The 22,158-nt window shown below is 43.5% G+C and overlaps 2 protein-coding genes across 3 annotated transcripts in view; one reads left to right on the plus strand and one right to left on the minus strand.

The window, feature by feature from the left end:
• The window catches only part of klf8 (Kruppel like factor 8), a 71,898-nt gene extending 56,865 nt beyond the window's left edge, over positions 1 to 15,033 (minus strand). For both annotated transcript variants that reach the window (XM_073479276.1, XM_073479275.1), the window contains exon 1: positions 14,757 to 15,033. In XM_073479276.1, coding sequence (XP_073335377.1) covers positions 14,757 to 14,783 — 27 coding nt within the window. In that variant the 5' untranslated portion in view covers positions 14,784 to 15,033. The remainder of the gene's footprint in view (positions 1 to 14,756) is intronic.
• Positions 15,034 to 15,719: 686 nt separating this feature from the next.
• rbm41 (RNA binding motif protein 41) lies at positions 15,720 to 21,559 on the plus strand. Its single transcript, XM_073479274.1, has 7 exons — positions 15,720 to 15,897; positions 17,563 to 17,679; positions 18,873 to 19,074; positions 19,686 to 19,890; positions 20,521 to 21,026; positions 21,114 to 21,261; positions 21,361 to 21,559. Exons 1-7 carry the CDS (start codon positions 15,890 to 15,892, stop codon positions 21,489 to 21,491), a joined length of 1,317 nt encoding a protein of 438 aa, XP_073335375.1. The 5' UTR covers positions 15,720 to 15,889; the 3' UTR covers positions 21,492 to 21,559.
• The last annotated feature ends 599 nt before the right edge of the window (positions 21,560 to 22,158 follow it).

Here is a 22,158-nt window from a genome sequence, read left to right on the forward strand (position 1 = left end):
ACACACACACACACACACACACACACACACACACACACACACACACACACACACTTCCTCTCCCTTGAACACAGTACCAAAGCTTCTTCTCTCTTTTTCTTTTTGCTAACAAAACAAACCTCTGAACTTTGATGTTTTTACCTTCTAACATCCACATTTCTATACATTTAACTCCGTGTTCCACATGTTCAGACAACTCTGAGCTTTAATTCTACTTTCAACTTTTTAAGGGCGTGGTCCAAACATTCAAACCACAAACACACGCGAGCATGAACCCGTGTTGGTGAGGAAGCGTTGTTTAAAAGGTGAGACGATTGAATACAATCCAGACGGACGGGTTAGATGCATACATGCTCACCTGACATCAGTTTATTTATTTGACATCAGAGTAACGTCGGTGCTGCAACACAATCCTGCACAAACACCAGATGCACTCAGCAAAATGCTAATTCACAACACCTGTGGACAGGAGGAGCTTTCCAATCAGACGTAGAAAGAAGTAAAGAAAAAGTATAAAAACACGGCACGGTGATTCAAAACAAGAAAATCTGTCTGACTTCACTTTTATATTTAATATGTCAAACATTTTAAATCATTTCTAATAAGTTGTTGCTAACGATGGATGTTCATTCCCGGTTCTCAGTTTTAAATGACAACTACGAAGAACACACGTCCCAACACAAACCCACTTCCACAGAGTTTTATCAGAGTTACACGTCTGCTGATATCATCTTCAGACAGTGTGTGTGTGTGTGTGTGTGTGTGTGTGTGTGTGTGTGTGTGTGTGTGTATACAGACAATTAACTGTCAGGGTTCTCTGGAAGTACTGTATGCTGGTACAGAAGTCTGCATGTTGCTTTTTTCCAACCTACAGTCTGAGTTGTTGCATATTTTACAGTTCACATGAGGAAAATGTGGCTTCAAACGTCAAACGTGTCCATGAATAAAATAATAATAATAAGTTTAACTGACTCATATTTCCGGTGTAAGACTGGACCAGCTGACTAATCATCCCTGGTTAGCGCTGATGCTAAAACAGCAGCTGCCGATACATTTGGGATAAGACTCAAACAAAGAATGGACCGAAATATTTTGGGCGTCATGTTGGACGAAACACCTCCACACGGATATTCACTGTCTGACGTGGAGCTCATGAACCGGGCTGGATGCATGTGACTGAGCTGTAGCAGAGAAACCCACTATCACCACATGACTGAGATCTGTCTCATAACCTGAATGGAGGGCGAGCAGAGGAGGACTGATGGAGGCGACACTGAGGAGGAGAGAAGAAGAAACACCAGAGAACATGGAGGTGACACTGAGGAGGAGAGAAGAAGAAACACCAGAGAACATGGAGGTGACACAGAGGAGGAGAGAAGAAGAAACACCAGAGAACATGGAGGTGACACTGAGGAGGAGAGAAGAAGAAACACCAGAGAACATGGAGGTGACACTGAGGAGGAGAGAAGAAGAAACACCAGAGAACATGGAGGTGACACTGAGGAGAAGAAGAAACACCAGAGAACATGGAGGTGACACAGAGAGGAGCTGTTATAATCCACACTGTGCTCACAAAGCCGTTCTTTCTGAAGCTGCAGCTCACATGACTAAACTCCCAGCAGCTTTACGACCTTCAGATAAACCTCACCTCTGTTTCTACTGTTCGAGCTCGAACTGTTTCCTCCACACGACTCCACAAACAGCAGCCACGCCGGCTTCATGAACGGTCCTGACCTCCTGCTTCAGCCTCACAAACAGATATCCCACACAGTTCGACACATAAGTCGCTCCTGGTAGATTACTGACACATTACACAGCAGCGAAGAGTTACACACAGAAACAATACGAAGTCATTCTTGTCAGTCATCACCTGAGACTCATAGAAGTGTTTGACATCTCAGAGTCCGGTTGCCAAATACTGATGTTTCAGTTGAAGGCTCGCCAAAGCGTCAGTATTTAACGACCTGGAAGTGAGACTCAACAATCAGCTATGCTTCTCCAGAATCACATATCCAGCTTTGAACGATGTGTTTACAGATGGCAGCCGACAAATCCTGCAGAGCTCACCTTTAAGTTTCATTTTTCCTCCCCGTTCCTTTTGCTTTCTGTCTCTTCTGTCTTTTTAAGATAAGCAGATAAACAAACGTCAACAACACGACCTGATGTTTCTTTAGTTTCCTACAATAAATCTGAACCATTCAAACATTTTACTCTCTTCTTGTTTCAGCCGTGTGTTGCTTTATGGTAGAGCCCGACCGATAAAGGATTTTTAAGGCCGATACCGATACAAATATTTGGTGATTTTAAAATCCGATATTCCGATATATCAGCTGATATATATATATATATATATATATATATATATATATATATAAAAAATAAATCCAGAAACGCGTAACAAAACATAAACAGATTTCCGTAACATTAGTTATTTGTAGTTATTTATGAGTCCTCACTGAAATAATATGATAATGCAGTTTAAAAATAAACTTGTTTGTTTTATTGTCACAACAGAACAGAGGAACATCAAAATTACGAGCTGATTCAGTTTCACTCTCGGCTTACAGCTAACAGCAGCAGAACTGGACGTGGTAGTCACAAATTTGAGTTAAGAGACCTGATGGGGATTTTCTTTTAATTGTTATTCAAGCAAAGTATTTCTCGTGACAGTCGCCAACTTACCATGAACACACTTCACCGATGATCTCAGTCGTGGATAACTGGTTCGCTCTGCCCGACTCTGGCTGGATCAGCTGGTTGTCGGGTTTGTGGCGTTCGAAACACGAGTGTTGCCAACAGGGACGCTGTAGAGTGTCCTCTGGTGGACAAACTGTGCAACACCAACACTCATAACATGGTTCAAGGGTGTTTCGTCCGTTTTTATTTTGTTTTTTAAATATTCATTTATCGGCCATTATAAATGCCGATACCGATAGTTTGGAAAATGCCTAATATCGGCCGATAATATCGGCCAGCCGATATATCGGTCGGGCTCTACTTTATGGTCCACGTTTTGAAATATCAGCATTTGAGATTTCTTCTTCCAACCAGATACAATTGAAATATAATTTTTGGTGCTCACCAAAATGCTAAAAAACAACATTTAAACAAGGCTGAGAGACATCAGCCGCATGCCATCAGCTCTGTGCTAAATGCTAATATGAGCAGGCTATTAGACTCGCAATAAAAATAGGCTGATCAGAGCCTGACTGGTACGGGATCGATAACAAAACCATTAAAAAATGTACAAATATCTGTGTATATATATCCTTAGCTTAGCGTTTTAGCATGCTAACAGTTACTAAAGAGCACAAATCAAAAAGATGAAGCTGATGAGAGACCAGAAGAGATGTTTCACAGATATTTGGTCAAAAACTACCAAAAATGAAGATGTGTCAACAGAAGAATTAAGGGCTGATAAAGATAAAATAGTGTTTAATATATCGTGACAAGATGGCCGACTGGACAAACTCTACTGGTAAATATCGTCCCTCTGAAAAGTGTTGACAGTCTGATCTGTGGACACTTCTTCATGTAATATTTCAGGATTTTGAGAAGCACAAACTTCTCCTCTCTTGTACTGAGGTCAGAAATCTCAAAGATAGAGATCTTAAAACCTCAGGGAACAAAAATAGAAAGAAGTGGACTGTGATGAATGTTCGTTTGGACAGAACCACGTCACAGGTGAGTACTGTGACATCAGTCTGCTCTGAAGATCTGCTCCTTCTCCCTCGTGATGCACTTTCACACAGCCAGTAAACAAGTTACTCAGTTACTGTGAACAAGACACACACATGAACATCTCAATGAAACGGTCAGACAGGAAGTGGGAGGATGATCGAGCAGGTCAGTCAACCACCTGAATCTCATCTCTCTCCACGATGACACTGGGACGGAGCAGCGAGGGACCGAGACAGCGAGATCATGACCCGGCGGAGACGCAGCGAGATCAAGAGTGAAAACACCGCCCGAGACGCTCTAATGAAGCCTTTTAAGTTTTATTAGACAGTGAGAAAAACAGTGAGTCACTGAGTTTAATCAGATCGATCCATAAATCAGCCCGCCCTGTTTCTTTAGAAGTGAGATCCATAACCTCACAAACATAAAACACTTTCAGTCCTCCGGCTATAAAAGGAAAATCTGTAGTATTTTCAGATTAATAAACTGCTATTTATTCATCATGTTCGAGCAACAACAGGTAGAAACAAAGCTCGGTTTGGCAGCATACTTCCTGTTGCACACAATTAAAGATAAGTCATTAAAGCTTTTCAGCCCAGTCTCCAGAATAAAATGTTAAACAATGTTTGATAATAGTCCGCTCTGACCCTAGACAGGGAGCGTCCCTGTCTGACGGCTTCAACTCCAGGAAATGATGCGTTTCCAGTTTGTTTGGACTAAACAGGAGCAGAACTGAGATGTTGCCAGATCCACGAAAACATCGGAGGATGACAGATTATCACATTAAGACGTTCAGAGTTAAACTGTCATTTCAATGTATAGTCAACACAGATGGCTGCTGGGCCGGCCAAGCTGTTCAGAGGAACTCAGTCTGAGTGTAAACAAGCTCGCAGAGTTGTTTTCTCCACTCGACCACCACCTTTCACTCCCTCCTCTCCATCACCTCCACCCTCCTCCTCCTCTGCTTCTCCTGTCATGGTGGTGATTGACAGGCCGGTTACAGATGGAAAGGGAACCGGACTCAGACAGTCTGGGTGAGTTTTATTCACAAACAACTGCCAGTTCTCCGTCTGTTTACAGCTTAGATCCACCGAGCTGAGCGCAGATTAAACTGGCAGGAAACTCCAAAACAAATCACATTTAGAAGGTTTCAGGTACAAAATGGTCAAAAACACAAAAAAAGCCAGGACCTAATAAAACAGTGCATTCAGCTGTGTGTGCACGGGCTGGTTGTTTAGTTTAATCTGACCTTTATTTAAGCAGGAAAGTCACTGAGATCTAATTCTTATTTACAATGTCACAATAAGTAACATCTCACTTAGTATTTGCATATCATTGACCTTTGTATATCCATTAATTGTTCCAGCCAGTGAAACACTGCAGGTCGACTGTGACAGCTGCTCACTACGTCCCATATTTACGTTTCCTGTCAGGCAGCAGGTTTGTTGAAGCTGTCGTCATCATCACAGCGTCAACGGAGGACGTCAGGTGAAGGAGTGTAAAGAGAGGAAGAGGTCGGGATGGTGATCGAGGAAACCAGCGCAGGAGACCGCCGTGAAAACCAAGTCCACACCAGTTCTTTGACTTACTAACACATTTAAGTTACGATGCTGCGACCGAAGATAATCTGAGAAATAATTCAGATTTTCAGAACTTTAGGATGATCATCGACCTGCGTCTATGAACCAACCAATCACAATGCAGCATTAGCTTAATTGTTCACAGCTACAGCGCGGCAGATGCTGATACTGACAATTCAGTCGGTGTCATCACTGAACAGTCTTCATACATCAAACCTGATGTTTATTAGCTTCACGTCGCTCACTGTGGCTCCAACAAACATATAAGATTCGTGAAGTCAGAGGTGGAAACACTCACCAGTATTACTGACATGACTGTATGCATGAACACTGATTGTTACATATTTAAAATGTTCAGTAATTGTGTTCCTGAGGCTGCATTTGTATGAATCCGAGTGTCACCTCCAGATGGTGTAAATAGACTGTAGTAGTGAAAAGTGAAAGTAGGAGGAGGCCTGTAACAGTCAGAGCTGCAGTCTGCCTCGTCCTCTTCATCCTGCACCAGAGTCAAAGAGTCCATCACGACTTGAACTGGATCCCAGTTTCACCAAAACTGGTTGACAGAGTCGGTGCCAGGAGCCGAACAGGGAATCTTTTATTTACAGATCTGGAGCAGTTTGTAAGGAGACTCTGGTCCTGAGGATTGATCTCATGATGAAACACATCCAGCAGATTTCACAGACTTCATGATGCTACATGTGATCTGTTTGTGGTTCTCCATCACCTTCACTGCAGTCATTGTCCCGGTGATAAGCTGATGCAACGGGAGCTTTTCTTCCAGCAAACACACTTCAGTCCAAGTCTGAATCCACGGAAACCAAATCAAGGTCAGATCAACAGCTCAGCAGCTCAGCACACACACTGCACACTGCGGCTGACTCTCGTTCACCGTCGTGTTTGTAGTCGGCAGGCTTCAAATGTTTGGATATTGAACTTAACGGTGTCCAGGGTTGGATTTTGGTACCGTGACAAGAGACTCAGTCGCTCTGCTCTGCTCTGCCTTCACCATATAAACGCTGCTGTGTCTCTATAAATAGCCATGAAGCCCTGGGGCAGGCCAGCCTGAGCAAGGCCGCCCAGCAAACACAGAAAAAAAAAAAAAGACACCGTGACACCACCAACAACTCTACAGCCCCCCTCCACCCTCCACCCTGCGCTGCTCTGCTGAATCCAGGGCAACCGAGTCTGTTAACCCTCCTCAGACTCTGCGGCAGATTAGCAACAAGTTAGCATGTTGGCTCACCTGGAAGATCCTGAGGGGACCGGCTCATCATCCTCAGGCTGCAGAACAGGAAGTTCCTCCTTCTATCCACAACTACATAAAAATGTACATAGTCGTAGTATATATTATATTATATCATATTATATTTTATAATGGTGTCATGATTCTACAAAACCAGGATTCGAGTCCACTTTTGATTTAAACATTTGCAGCTGGACTCTGGACATGAAACTGAGTAACATGAGTGTAACGTCAGTGACGACAGAAGTACGGCTGAAGGCAGTGAAAAAATGTAATTAAGTACATTTACTCAAGTACTGTACTTAAGTACAATTTTGAGGTACTTATAATTTGAGTAGTTCCATTTTCTGCTACTTTATACTTCCACATCATACTCTATTTTTTACTCGACTACATATATGTGATAACTTTAGTTACTAGTTACTTTGAAGATCCTAATAATTGGAGTATTGCTGATAACCAGGTCGATCATCAGTTAACCTCTAGTTTACAGAATATACATAAATGTATGTATAATTTACTCTTACTGGTACTTTTGTCTGATACTTTAGACTTTCACTCGAGCGCTATTCGTATTGTTCTTTAACTTTGACCGAGGTAATATTTTGGCACGATATATTTACTTTTTACGGTTAAAGGAATCTTTGAAGGAAGCGGTAACATTTGGTTTGACACTGACTTCTACTGTTTTCATCTGAGTCCATTTTTAAAATGTTATATTTACACCTGCCTGTGCAGCATCTGATAAAACACAGAGGTGGGTTTTTACATTTATTTCTGGGTAGTCGTTTATTCTGACTTTGCACAACAACGTGAGAATTCTGTTTTTATTTCATTGCGTCGTATTAAATAAATGAGATATTCAGACTGCAGCTCTGTCGCAGAATCCAGACTAGTAAAAAGCAGATCCTCCTCTTCCTCCTCTCAGACTTCCTGCTCCACATTAACTGTCAGTGATTCAGCCGACTGAGTGACCCGAACACAACGCCACCCGCCACCACTGACCCCTGTGACAGCCCTAACTCACCCAGTCCATTCCTCACACTGAGTCCTCATACCCCGCTCTCATTTATCTCCTCTGTCTCACTCACACACACACACACACACACACGGTCGGGCAGCCAGCTGGCCAACACACCTGACACACAAACACATACACTGCTAGGGAGCATGTCGACGTCTCTGTGTGAGGATGCAGGAGACTTTTGCTTCCAGCCGACCCTTTCATGTCGCTGATGGAGGAACTGCAGCTCGTTGTGTCGCTGCACGCGCCGTAAATTACTCTGAATAAGAGCATCACGTGAAATAGAAAATGGAAAAGTGCAGTGAGCCGGTTCGCTCCGACACCTCCTCACCACCTGGAAAACACTTACACTGAAGCTTATTAGAGCCCCGAGCTGAGCAGCGAGGCGTGAGACTCCTGCAGGTCACATGAGCCTTTAAATTACATCCCTGGATTCTTCACTATCGTTACAGAGGATCAATGTATCCTCTCAGTGATCGGGTGTTGTGGAGGATTTTTTTGGTGCACCCACTTTCCCTCAAACAACCTCAACTACTTCCACTTCAGTTACAGCCTTCAGATTTCCCAAAATGCACTGCAAAGCGATCTGTGCTTTCCAAGAGCTAAACACCTAGATAATATTCTGTGTATTTCACTTATTGTGTTGTAGCGAGTCGGATCTCAGCTAATTTGATCTAAAAAACAGCATTTTCACCTTTGAACAATCATCACGAGTCATTTTCTTCTCAAATTCAATGATTATTTCTTATATTTTGATTTTCAACTTTTCTTTGTTGCCTTGAAATGTTTTCTGATCATTCAAACGATGGAGATTTCAACATGTTGTTGCCAACAGCTGGTGTTTGATCGTCTGCCAACAAAAGTCATTCTTGCATCAGAATTTAAAAGTTAAAGGTTTGACCGTGTCAGATGGTGAGTTTCACTCTGTGGTGCAACGATGATTAATAAAAATAACACGCTTAAAAAAAAGAAGTAATTCAACCGGAGACACCAGAGCACAACATCTTCACACTGAGTGTAGCGCTGCTGTGAACTAGTTTCATTCAGACATGGAAAATAATACAATGTGTGGGCGGACTGAACAACAGCAAAACTGGAATCAGATTTTCCAGTAAAGAAACACTGACTGTTGCATGCTGGGAAACTTGTTTTGCAGAAGCAAAGTAGCAAGAAGTCAGACGGTGAGAGAGAAAAATAAATCACGTTTAGAAATCAAACATTTATGCTACGAGAATCATTTTATAAAAAGCATCGTGGTGCTGAGAGCTTCCCACCGCTGCTGCTCCTGGATGTAAAGAGGCTCGATGAAACAATTTGTATTAATCACTTTTTATTGGCCGTAGGTGAGCAGATCGTAACCTGACGTGACTTAATGCTCGTTCTCCAGTGGCTCGTCCCAGCGTCGCTCTCTTCTCCACCAACAGAGAGCAACAGCAGCTAACGTTAGTTTAGAAATGGAGTCCGCTAACACAAACTAACGACCGGCTGCCAGCGCGACACACAACTCAGGTGTGTGTCGTGAAACAACAACAAAGCAAGGACAACACATGACAGAAGGTAACGCTGTGATGGTTCACGTGTAGAGAACACAGAGGCCTCTACAAGTTGTTTTTTTATGATTCACTGAAATGAACTGAGACAACAGCTGCATAAAAGATACAGAATCAAATCAGAAAACAGCTGGTTGTAAGTCAGTTTTCACAATTTGTAAATAATCAGATGAAAGATGACGATCAGCAGCATCACTGTGATCTATAAGTCAACTTATCTGTCGTTATATTAAGTTACATCAAACTCAGCAGGAGTCGGCCGGACTCTTAAGTCCGGAGTGACACACTGGCAACAACTGACCCGTCCACCCATCCATGTCATACTGACAACACAGTCAGACGTGTGTGTGTGTGCGTGTGTGTGTGTGTGTGTGTGCGTGTGCGTGTGTGTGTAACGGAGGCAACACATCCACTATCTCAGAAGTTTGATCAAACTTTGTTCAGCAGAGTTAATCATTGCCTACTGACGAGCATCAACCCTCTCTCTCTGACACACATACACACTATCATCGACACTCTCTCTCACACACACACACACACACACACACACACACACACACTCTCACACTCTCACACACACTCCATCTCTCTCACACACACAGGCAGACTTTGTATTCAAGGGCTCTTTGCTGCTGATGCCCTGCCCAGGAATGTACAGCTGACCCTGCTCTCACGTCCACAGCCCAGCTGATCCACCACACACACACACACACACACACACACACACACACACACACACACACACACACACACACACACACACACACACACACACACACACACACACACACACACACACGGAGCATGCTCAGTTGAGCCCCTGTGATGCAGAATCAGTGCTCTGCTATCAGTTAACCGCACTTCCAATAACGCTCGGTCTGAGCTGTGACGGGAGGAAATTGATTTCCGCCTGCATGACGTCCAAAACAGTGAACTGGGTCAAAGGTCAAAGTAAGAAGCAGAATTAAGGAGTGTTTCTAAACTTCCAGATAAAGTGAGAAAGAAGACAACAAGGAGGAACACTCGAGCTGATTCATGGAGTCTGAACAGGTGACGGAGCTGCACATCAGTTAAAGTAACAGCTCACAACATTACGAGAGAGTAAATAAACGTCTGGCTCGCTGCTATCGACTGACGGATGAGACGTTAAGTGTACTCATTGTTCTCATTATAGTTCACGAAAGCTTTTAGAGACGCTGTGTCAGACAGCATCTGTTCTGCAGCGCTTCATAAGGAAACAGGAGGTGACGTGTTTCTAACGATCAGGAGAGAGTCCGGCCGTTTGCATCGAGCTCTGAGAGAAAGTGTGTCACCTTCAGCTCAAACGTACAGGACGTTACTCGGGCCGCCACGGGTCTCCTGATCCAAACAAAAAAGACTTGTGTAGCGTGGCATCGTGGGAGTTGTTGTCTTTCATCATTACTGATGAAAATCTATCTGACGTGACTCAGATGAAGTTTTATTCACGTTATATTTAGTCCTGTTCTCTGTTGCCTTCAGTAAACTTAACTTTCTTTAATTTATTCTATTTTTCTCTTCGGCGTCGCGATGCTACCGTCTGTTATCGTTTGTTCCCTCGTGCTGCTGTATTAATCTGAAACTGTCCTACTGGGGATCGATAAAGGTTCATCCTAAATGTCTCTGTGTGAACCTTGTTGACACAACGGCTGCATGATATTAGAACATGATCAGTCTCAGGAAATTCATTTGTGTTTGTATGAAGCAGTAACAGGTAAGTTTTGAGTTCATTTGACCTTCATGCTTCACTGCTGCTCACGCACACGTCACATTGCGATGTCGGTGCTGTAACGGTATATTGTGCAACTCACAGAATATAAAGCAAAATTCTGGTCTATTAGGCCGAATTCTTACATATTTTATCTTTAACGTACTTGATGTAAAACTTTAAACTGCTACTTAAAGTTGTTACAGCTGCTGCCTGTAACTGGGAAACAAAACTATTCCTTCTTACAGTGTTTGCCGTGACTGAAGCAGCGTGAGGCAGGTTTTAATCGTTTCTCAGCTTCAGATATCTGCACAAAACTTTAGTCACAAAGACAGAAACAAAAACCTTTAAAACAACGACACCAGCGCTCTGCAGCAGGCTGTTTGAGGATTAACTGTTTGTGTTCAGTTCAACACTTCCTGCAGATTGACTGTATCTGGCAGGTGAAGTGTGACTCAGGCGCTGGTGTTCATGTGCATTTCCTGTGTTGCCGACATGCTGCACACGTCATTAAGGCCCCTGTTGTGTCTAATGGATTCACTGGAGCTAATTATACTCGTACAGGTGAAAGTTGAACGGCTGAGAGCTGCTTGATGTGGTTTCTACTTTTAAAACAGCTGAGTGATGGGTGAGTCGTCTTCCTCGGTCACGAGGCTGCAGACGGATCTGTTGGTTCCCACTTTCAGCTAAAAGCTCTTCATTGAGCAGAGCAGTCACATGTTGCCCCGGAGCCCAAACTTCGACCCTCATACAGATTTTTTACAGAAGAGACAAACTGGGTGCAGCTAACTCGCTAGCTGTGCTCATCCACCTTTACCTGGAGACGGAGCAGTCAGAAGATTAGGAGAGGAGGAAGACGAACATTTTAGTTATTAACTGAAGAAATTAAAGCTCCAAACCAGCTTTATTAGCCTGTGATGTGAGCTATCAGGAACTTTCTGACCTGATGAAACGTCCTCTCGGTTCTGACCTCAGCTCTTGTCGGTCATTTTTGCCAGTTATCTGACTAAAACTGGAACATCGGCTCATTTTGGTTTCACACCACTAATGAGATTATTTTAGCCTCCACAGCAGCTGAGAAGGTTTGTATAGCAGTCATAGTCCCTGTTAGCCGCACAATGTTAGCTCTCAACATCACACAACCGTCAGATTACATACAGGGTCGGGACAAGACAGAGTTTATCTATAATGGATTCATATATTTTAGGGTGTGTTCAGAGTTTAGTCTGCAGGTAAGGACCAAACAGAGAGGCCTCCACGCCTGCAGGCTCGTTAGACAGATGTGTTGCAACGTTCGGCACCGCCTCCTGAGACACCATCACCTGCAGCCTGTCAACAATGTCATACAACAGGTCGCAGGCTGCAAACTTTAAGTTCACCTCAAAGGAATCAACAGAAAATCAATTTTGATGATGAAGTAATCATTGAAAAGGTACTTAAGGCTCCTCAAATGTAAGGATCTGAAACCCTTCTCTGCTTTATATCATTATAAACATCAATCTGACAATAACTTTCATGATTAATTAACAGTCCAAAACTCAAAGACTCTTCAGGAACTGTCAGAGACGACAAAGAAAAGCAGCAAATGGTCACGTTTAAGAAGCTGAAGCCGAAACTGAAGCAGAGTCAGAGTTTGTGGCACAACTTCACCTTCTTCTGAAGGTTCATGGAGGAGAGATCAAGTCTGAAGAAGTCAAAACGCTTCAGCAGCACTTGAAACATAAAACAGCTTCGTTATCACACCGACCAGTTTCAGCTTGTTTCACATTTTTACTTATCAATTATCTGAATAGTTGGAGATTCATGTTCTGTAACTTGTCTGCAAAAACTCGACATCGTCCACAGTATATTTGTCTAATTCTCAAAAATATCTTATAACAGTTAATACGAGACACAAACACCTGAACAGCAGCAGTCCAGTGAGATGAATGAGACGAGTTTTAGAAAATGTGTTGGACATTTTTAACTACTTCCTGGTATTTTATATTAACAATCAATCGATAAATCAAAAACTAATCTACAGATTAATCTATAATTACAACTGGAGTGGTGTTGGTAGAGTTCATGTCAGTGTCAAGTCCCAACAGCCCCTTTAACTCAATGAAGCCTTATCGAGTATCAGACCCGATAGTCCAGAATCAACTGTTCAACCATAATTCAATCTCACCAGATCTACGCTCTGCATCACTCAGACACCAGACAACTCAATGAAAATGTTGCAGGAAGTTCTTTCTCTAAATATTAAAAAAGTCCCGGATCCGTCCCGTTCTCTGGTTCTGCACCAAAAGCAGCTTATTACCACACGTATTCAGGTTTGTAGTCGGCAGCCACCTCTAGCAGGGTGACCACATCTGCTCCAAAGTCAAAATCAAGCACTCTCCAGCAGCTTATATATATCTGCATACTGAAAGCTATGATTTCACTTCATCACATTAAATCAGATGTTACTGGGTGTAACCTGGCGGAGCTCAGGAAGGTGAGACAGTAACAACTTGGAGCAGTTACAAACACTTTATCCAAACTTCAAGCACTTTTCAAACCACGAAAACACATTAAACATTAAAATTCAAGGTTTCAGCGGCTGTACGGACTGTCGTTCAGGAGACGACGCTGCATGTCCAGTGTGAGACAAGGTCCTTTCACTCACTGACACAGTGAAGTTACGTAACGAAGGTACATTTGTCATTAAAGTTACAGACGTCAGGTCGTTATTTTAATCTGAACCACAACGTTTTCATAAAGCGAAGCAAACTGTGAGCGTCCGACAGAGATCACACTGATAAATGTCATTTTGGGAGTCGCTGGCAGTCAGCCTGTTCAGTCGTTTTGATACGACCAAAGGTGTTGACCAAAATTTAATTCACGTTTCGTTGTAATCTGTTCAGTTATTTTTTTTTAATCCAGCTGACAGACAGACAGACAGACAGGTGAAAACATAATCTCCTGGGTGGAGGTTATAATAGTCTGTTGTAGGTCTCGTTAAATTAATATTGCACCACACACGTCTTCAGTTCAACAACATTTGCCTCAGCTCCCCACTGAAACAGGATGTGATGTCACCAATTACAAAATATTCAACGGCGCAGAAATAGAGTAAAAAGATAAAAACAGAGCGGAGTGAGTCTCCATCCGACAAACCATCAGCGCTCAACCTCAACACACATCAGTCGGCCGTACATTCACAGGTCAAAGTTCAGCTCTTTAATGAGGAACTTGGACGATGTGACTCAAACTGCGACCACGAAAACATCAAACTAACAGAGTTCAGATCAGACGCCAGACTTCATTCACTTTGTGTGAATCCTGCCACAGAAACACACTGTGTGTGTGTGTGTGTGTGTGTGTGTGCAGGCAGTGCACCTGGCTGCTTCCCATCAGGCCTGTGTGTGTGTGTGTGTGTGTGTGTGTGTGTGTGTGTGTGTGTGTGTGTGTGTGTGTGTGTGTGTGTGTGTGCAGGCAGTGCACCTGGCTGCTTCCCATCAGGCCTGTGTGTGTGTGTGTGTGTGTGTGTGTAGAGGAGGCTGCTGGCCCTTTAAAAGCTAAGATGGTGTCCTATGAGCTGCAGGTTCTGCCTTCTGTTTCCTTCCTGCCTCTCAGAGATCACAGAGCATTTCAAATTGAACCTGAACTAACCTCTCACACACACACACACACACACGCACTCTCTCACACACACACACACACACACACACTCACAGAGGTTTTCCATATTAAATGACAGTGCTGTCAGCTGATGTTCTTGCAGCAGTGAGGTTACAGAACTGTAATTGCAGAATAAACTGTCTGAATGCAAACACACACACACACACACACACACACACACACACACACACACACACACACAGCTCCAGTCACTGACATTCACATTTGGCACATGACAGCTCTGCTCGTGTGCACGCAGATCATCCACACGCACGCACGGCTCCTCTCTCGTTGACCAATAAGGTGCACTTACTTTCTTGGTGCGGGTCTCCGTGTGCATCTCGGTTGCCGGAGCGGTGCAGCGGCGGAGGGGTGGAGCAGCGGGAGCAGGAGGGGGTCGCTCGGGGCTTTGGGTGTAGCTCAGTGAGGACTGTGAGGGAGGCAGGAGGGATTGTGGGGGCTGGATTTCCACCTTTACAGTAAACAGTCGGGATATAAGAACACGGTCCCTCTTCAGTGTCTCTTTTCAGTTCATGTCCGCAGCGTCGAAGCTCCTCTGCTCCCCCCAAAAAGCAGCCCGTCTCTCTGCGTCTCTGCCTCTCTCTGACGGCGTGTTGTTGCCGTGTATTCAAGGGCTGGGCTCTCTCTCTCTGCCTTTTCCTCCTCCGCCTCTCCCTGCTTGTGACCCCACCCTGCGTCCCCACCCCTCATCTCTCTGTCAGTCAGGAGCTGCGCAGCCCTGCAGAGGAGCCGAGCTGCCGGCGATCCGACACCGGCTGCAGGCAGGAGGAGCTGCAGCACTAATGCATGACAGACCACTCAAGTGCATGCAAACCTGCTCTCCTCCACACATCTCCATCTATTAATACCATGCAGCAGCAGCAGCAGCAGCAGCAGCGGCGGCGGCAGCGCTGCTTATTGCTCAGAGATGGTGGAGAGAAGCACCCATGTCACCTTACTGACGTCAGCCAGCAGGCTAATTGAGGACACTTGAGCTGGGAGGGGAGGGTTGGGAGCGGGTTACAGTATATATTCAGTCGGGCTTTGCAGCATTACGGTTGATAAAAAGCTCCGATGGACGGAGGGAAGGCAGCCAGCCCCGATGATGAGTGCTGTTTAAAAACCACACCCTCTCTAATAAAGCAGGGTGTGGTGCACGACAGGCTTTTACGTGTGCGTGTGTTTTAATTAGTTGTCATAACAGAAAATGTGCATGCACGTGACAGCCAGTGTGGCCAGAGAGCAGCATGCAGACAGACAGCTGAGTGAAAGTGTTCAGCACACACGGCTCTGTCAGGCCCCGCGCTGCTCACACTCTCATTCAAACCATCCTTTTCCTCCATTTCTCCCTCAAACGCAGCTTCTAGTTCATTTTTGTTCACTTGACGGATTCCACTACATTTCCCATGATTCCGCGCGCCGGAAGTGGAAATACAAAGCGGAAGCATGCGAAGGTAAACACAACGATCAGTTAGCAGTCATTTCAATCAGAACGGCGGCGTTTTAATCGATCGGATCTGGTTTGAGACCTGGTCCGACACCAGTGGAACCAGAACAATCCAGCTTAAAGCTGTTACGTCGCTTTTTACGTCGATCTCCTTCACGCAGCGCTGTTGTCATGGAAATAGCTAACAGCTACAGCCAGCTAAGCTAGCGTTAGCTGCGTGTGTGTTTTTGTGATTTACAGTTTAATTCTGAAATAAAACGTTTAACTGGACATTTATATTGTATTAAACTTTACTGTAGACACGACGAAGCGGCGCTGGCTCACCTCTGGTGTCTGCTGGCGGCCAGTTTATCTCCTGTAACGTGACTGTGAGCTGAAGCTGAAGCCAGAAACACGTTAGCCTCTGTGTCAGAGGGCCTGCAGGCCTGCAGGGAGGCCCACGTACCTGGAAGGACACGTGTTTATTTTAAACACCTTAGTTTACAGGAGTGGGCGATACAGAAGAAATCTTCCACTATGGAAACATGTAATTTAGTGATGGGAATTTCTGCTTTTAACAGAACTAAAAACCTTAGTTATTAAAGTTATTAAAGTACTTGCACCAACACAAAACATCTGAATATCCGGTGTTGTTGTGCAGCAGTCCTGCTCATTCAGTCAAAACTTTACCTGCAGCGTCTCAATAAACCCAGCTGGAGTCGGTCCAGTACAGAATAATATCCTGATGTTAGTAATTGGCCCATATACAAACATTTTTTGCAATGATCTCTCAAATGTGGTTATCAAACACTTGTGACAAAGATATGTAACAGAGGCAGGATTTACACTTTATTGTCTAAAACAACATTATTTCACTGAAACCATAGACTTCACTGGGAATTTAGGAATTATTAAATACCCCAAGCATCTTTTTCTGCATAATAATCTATATATTTATCATTTTTAAAAACAACATGCACGCTGACACCGATATATGTGTGAGAGGCCGATATTGGTAGATAATATCCACCAAACGATATGTCGGTCGGGCTCAACACCTGATTGCTGCATATTAAAGGATCCTTATCTCAATATAAACAGTGTAGAAACATCTTCAACTTTCACGTATCGCTCTCCTCTCACATGATATATTATTATATAGCCATGAATCAATTTAACAATTAGTTGATCTACAGAAAACCAGTCAGCCCCTTTCTTGTTAAATCGTTTATCATGCAAGTCATTATTCTTGTAACGTGACTTTAAGTTAAATATTTTGGGGGTTGGACTGGAAGCAGGATGAAGACAGCACACAGGGCTTCATGAAATTGTGATGGAGTTTTTCACTTTTTGCTTTCTGTTTGTTTTAAAAACCAAACAATGAATTAATAAAATTAGAAAATAACCGGCAGATTAAACAGTAATGAAAATAATCGTCCATCACTTTAGACCAAAGTCACGTTTTTAACCTTCCACCTAACAGCCTTTTTTCTCGTGTTATATTTTAGTGAGTGAAGATACATTTACAGTAAGACGCTTTTAAAATCGTCGAACCATCACGTGGAAGAATCACTTTGTTGATGATCCCTGGGGTTGTAAACGCTCCACACAGTGTGTGACCTGCTGTCTGTGTGACCTGCTGTCTGTGTGACCTGCTGTCTGTGTGACCTGCTGTCTGTGTTGTGTTGTTCAGAGTGAGCCGGCGACCCTGTGAGGACGGCCCGCTGCTGGAGGAGCAGGAGACGGAGGGCCAGCGGCAGCTGCACAGCCTCCTGCTGCAGCAGCTCCACACCGACGTCGACATCAACCGGTCAGAAACCCTGTTTATACCTCCAGAAGATGAGTTATCATAAAAATATGATATCATAATGTGTGGAGGGAGTTTAAAACCAACCCCCTGGGTTTTAGCACTATTTCATGTCTTGTGGTCACATTCTTTGTACTTCCAGCCGGCCAGAGTTTTCTTACAGTTCTGCAGACACCAGCTGGGTTTGGGGCAATTTGTAGCTACAAAAATAGACCACGATACAAAGTCCTGACTGAAGTTACATCCCAAAACCTACAGTGAAAAAACCCCAATACTGAAAGGCAACACATTCTGTGGTGAAATGTTCAGGTTTCAAACAAAATGTGCCTCCTTCTATAATGAGACATTATTTGACTTGTAGTTCAGCTCAGTACAGGAGATAATACCTGAAGATAATATCTGAGATAGATTACAGAGCCATCATTTTAGCAGGGAAGTTATTAGAGCTGCAGCGATTAACGATTAGTTGTCAACAATTATATTCATCACCAACTCTTCTGATAATTGATTTTATGGGCTTGAATATTTTTTTAAGAAATAAAGTCTAAATTCTCTGATGTCAGTTTGTTAAATGTGAATATTTTCTGGTTTCTTTCCTGTGTGACAGTAAACTGAAGATCTTTGGTTTGAGGACGAAACACTGATCAACATTTTTCACATTTTACAAACCAAACAACTTAGCGATTAATCCAGAAAATAACAGACAGATTAATCACCAATGATTGCGATCGTGAGTTGCAGCTCTACATGAAACTGTGCTGAGATCAGTTTGATTTACAAACACAGATTTTAGGACGGAGTCCTTGGATCTGTTGCTGACAAAATATTTGTCTAAAGCTTCATTCAGATGCAAATTCTGGTGAAAACCTCCCCTGACGGATTTACTGTCGAACAGGGACAATTAAAAAAACAATAAGCAGCGTTAATAAAACCTTCCTGTGCAGCTCGGTGGGAAAAGAAAGCAGCTTTATTCCCACAGGAGCTCTGTGCTGTATATAAAAACTGCTCTGTTATGTTGCCTTCACACAGAGCGGCCTGGAGGAGGTTTTATACACAAACCAGCAGGGATGCATATTCTCTCTCAGACATCTTTTTATCAGGGAAACATCAGAGACAACATTCAGGTCATGTGAATCCTGCAGGATGTAAACATCATGTACACAAACAGTCGTATAACAAAACCTTCTGTCCCACAGATGTGTAGCCAAGAGGCAGTGCTTCGCCCCGGCGGCTCTCTACCGGCCGTTTGGACAACAAGCAGCTGGAGTGAGGAGCCTCTCCCAGTTTCAGGCCCTGCAGGACGGGGAGAACGAGCTGGCCAGCTTACGGGAGCTCGGCCTGACCGACGCTGAGATCGAACTGTGGCAGAGCAGAGACGAACCGGTGGCATCAGAGAAGGTACAACCCGCTGAGAACAGGAGGAGCTGGGTTCAGTTTCATCTTCTCCTCTTGATTTCTCTGGTTTTCTTCATCCAAACACATTCAGGTGTCATTGATTGGAAACTCTACATTAGTCTATATATATATATATATGTGTATATATATATATATATATATATATATATATATGTATATATATATATATATATATATATATATATATATATATATAAATGATAAGCATCCATTTTTCCCGTCTTCGTCTCCACTGAATGCTTGAAAGTGTCAGGCAAAAATATACTTAAAGATAGAAGTCTAAAAACTTTGATTCAGATCTGTGTGACCTCCATATCTGGTGAAAATGTTCACTGCATATAAACAAATCTAAGTATTCAGTTTACTTCCCATTTGGGGAAACTTGACAGCTAATTTTTGTGCTCAATAATTAATGAAACATCCACATGTTTGACTGTTAAGCATTAAATATATTTGTTCAATCATGTACACAAATGGGCCAAATCTAACTTATTAAACTCTGACATACCTTCTGTATATATATATAGATATATCTGTATCTGTGTCTTCCAACACACTGATATCTGACTGATATCTGCTGTGTGTCCTCACAGTCCCACGGTGTGTGTGCAGCTCCAGGTGTGAAGCAGCAGCGCCTGCAGGTGATCAGAGACAAGATCGAGGCCAGAGACGAGCTCCTGTCCCGCCCACAGCGATTCGCCTCCAGCCGGCCGCTGTCACGGCGCGAAATGGAAATCGAACGGGCACTTTTCCAGGGAAACGACCGGCTGGGTTTCCTCACCGCTCTTTACCATCGAGGTACGGAGAGGCATCGACAGTGTTTACTGAGAGGAGATGGTTAGAGACGTCAGAAAGAAGGTTCATCACAAGAACTGTACAGAAACATCTCACCTCCAAAGAGACACATTTCAGTTACTGGACAGATTTTCTGACCCCGAGCAGCTCAGACTTCAGCTTCTTAAGCACCAGATTTAGACAAAGTTTCTAGAAAGGTTTTTATCTACAGGCCTTAAATTTTAGCTTTCCATAATCTTCACTTTAGTTTCAGTATATGTTGTGGTTTCTTCACGCGACTGCCAGTGAAGACTTTAACTGTTTTCAGGCTTTTAAATGATGTCATTGATCAGATTTTCCAAAAAATACACAGTATAATGTCTGAAATTTAAGCTAAAAGAGCATTTAACCTCATTATCTCCTCACTGCCATGCTGATGGAAAATCAGGTGAAGTTTCGTAGTCGACAAAACATTTCTGGAGCGTAATCCAAGTCTCCAGAAGCCCCGAGATCCCAAACTGAATTGAAAAAGACGTTATTTACACACTTTTTTAAGATGCAGTCTTCACTGTAGCTGCTAAGATAGAAGCGTCAGCGCTCATCCCAACAGGGTAAATAACGTCTTTTCAAATCTTGTTGTATTTTCCTCCACAGATGAAGTGAAGCAGGACGACCAGCAGGGGGAGACCTCCTCTGATCCGATGGACTCTCTCTACAGAGACGTATTCGTAAAGGGAAGACAACAAGCTTCACTGCAGGACTCTGAGGGAGAAACAAGTGGAGCATCACACCTGCTGACACACACAACTGTATCTGACCAATCACAGGACTCACAGAGAGACGACAGCCAATCAGAAGAAGCTTCTGACCATCAGGGTGCTAAAAGCAGCTTGTCAGAGTCGAGTTCAGACCTCTCAGAGCAGCAGCTCGCTCAGGACAGACCGAGGAAATCACCTCCAGCTGCTCCAACACAGATTAACATCAGCCAGCCAATCGGCAGTCTGTGTGGAGCGGTGAGGGCGGGGTCAGCGAGACAGCTGACTGTCAGAGGGGACATCGAGCCCATCTCAGACGAAGAAATCCTGAACAACCGAGAATCTGAGGACGGGATCCGGAGCGTCCCGAGGTTCAGGAGCTACGAGCCGGGAAAACCCAACAAGGTCTAAACTTCATGTGTCTGGCACCACAGAAGAAGAGCTTCAGACGAGGATCTGGTGTACTTAAACATGATCTTTGTCTCTCTGCAGGTGTTGTGTGTGAAGAACCTGAGTCCACAGGCCTCAGTGGCCCAGCTGGTGGCGCTGTTCTCCAGGTTCGAGCAGGAGAACGGACTGCCGGTCGTTTACCGCCTGCTGACCGGACGGATGAAGGGTCAGGCCTTCATCACGCTGCCAGGTGAGAGACGATGACGGTGATCCAGTGGATCAGAGCCACCGACAGCTGTGATAAACTGTGGACTTCCTGTTTTAAGGTGTTTTTGTTTCCTGTTGGCAGATTCTGAAACGGCCCAGAAAGCCTTGCAGCTGGTCCATGGATACCGGTTGCTAGGGAAACCTTTGGTGGTTGAGTTTGGCCGTGAGCGACAGGAAGACGAGAAACAGAAGAAGAAGGAGGAGAAGAAATAACTACTGTAAATAATGTGTCCGATGTGATTGTTTATTATTTATTGTCTGGATTAAAACGTGGAAATCTCTGACAGTTTTTTGTTTGTTTTTTACCAAACTCTTTATTTTCATCTTTCATTGATCACAGAAATGAGAAAACAAATAACAAATAAATTCAGACAAAACTGAAGCGGATGTAGAGAATTCAGATGTATCCTGTAACGTGATGAGACGATTTCCTCTGAATGAGAATCTGAAGTTTTATGTGAAGGATGTGATTTTTGTAGCAATAACTGAGTTATAATCAGAGTTTTTCTTAATGAAATTCTGTGTGAATTCAACCAATTATTAATAATTTTGTATCTAAATAAAAAACTGTCTGATAATTTTAATATATATACAAACAAAATATGACAAACATGTATACAGCATCCCTCCAACACTTCAACACACTGACAGATGATCCCAGCAGACAGTTCAGACTGACACTGACGCTCTGACCTGATTGTAATCAGATTACTTATGTAATCAATAAATGTAGACAGTTATCTTCAGTCAGATGAATATACAAACAGCATGTGATATCGTATGAATCATATTTGCTCTATAAAGAACAGAACAAAAGAGAAAGTTCAGTGTTGTGAGGGTGATCAGGAGGTCTGATCTTTTGGCTTTAAACTCAGTTAAA

Source organism: Pagrus major, chromosome 13 (genome assembly GCF_040436345.1).
Source record: "Pagrus major chromosome 13, Pma_NU_1.0".
Classification (NCBI taxonomy): Eukaryota; Metazoa; Chordata; class Actinopteri; order Spariformes; family Sparidae; genus Pagrus; species Pagrus major.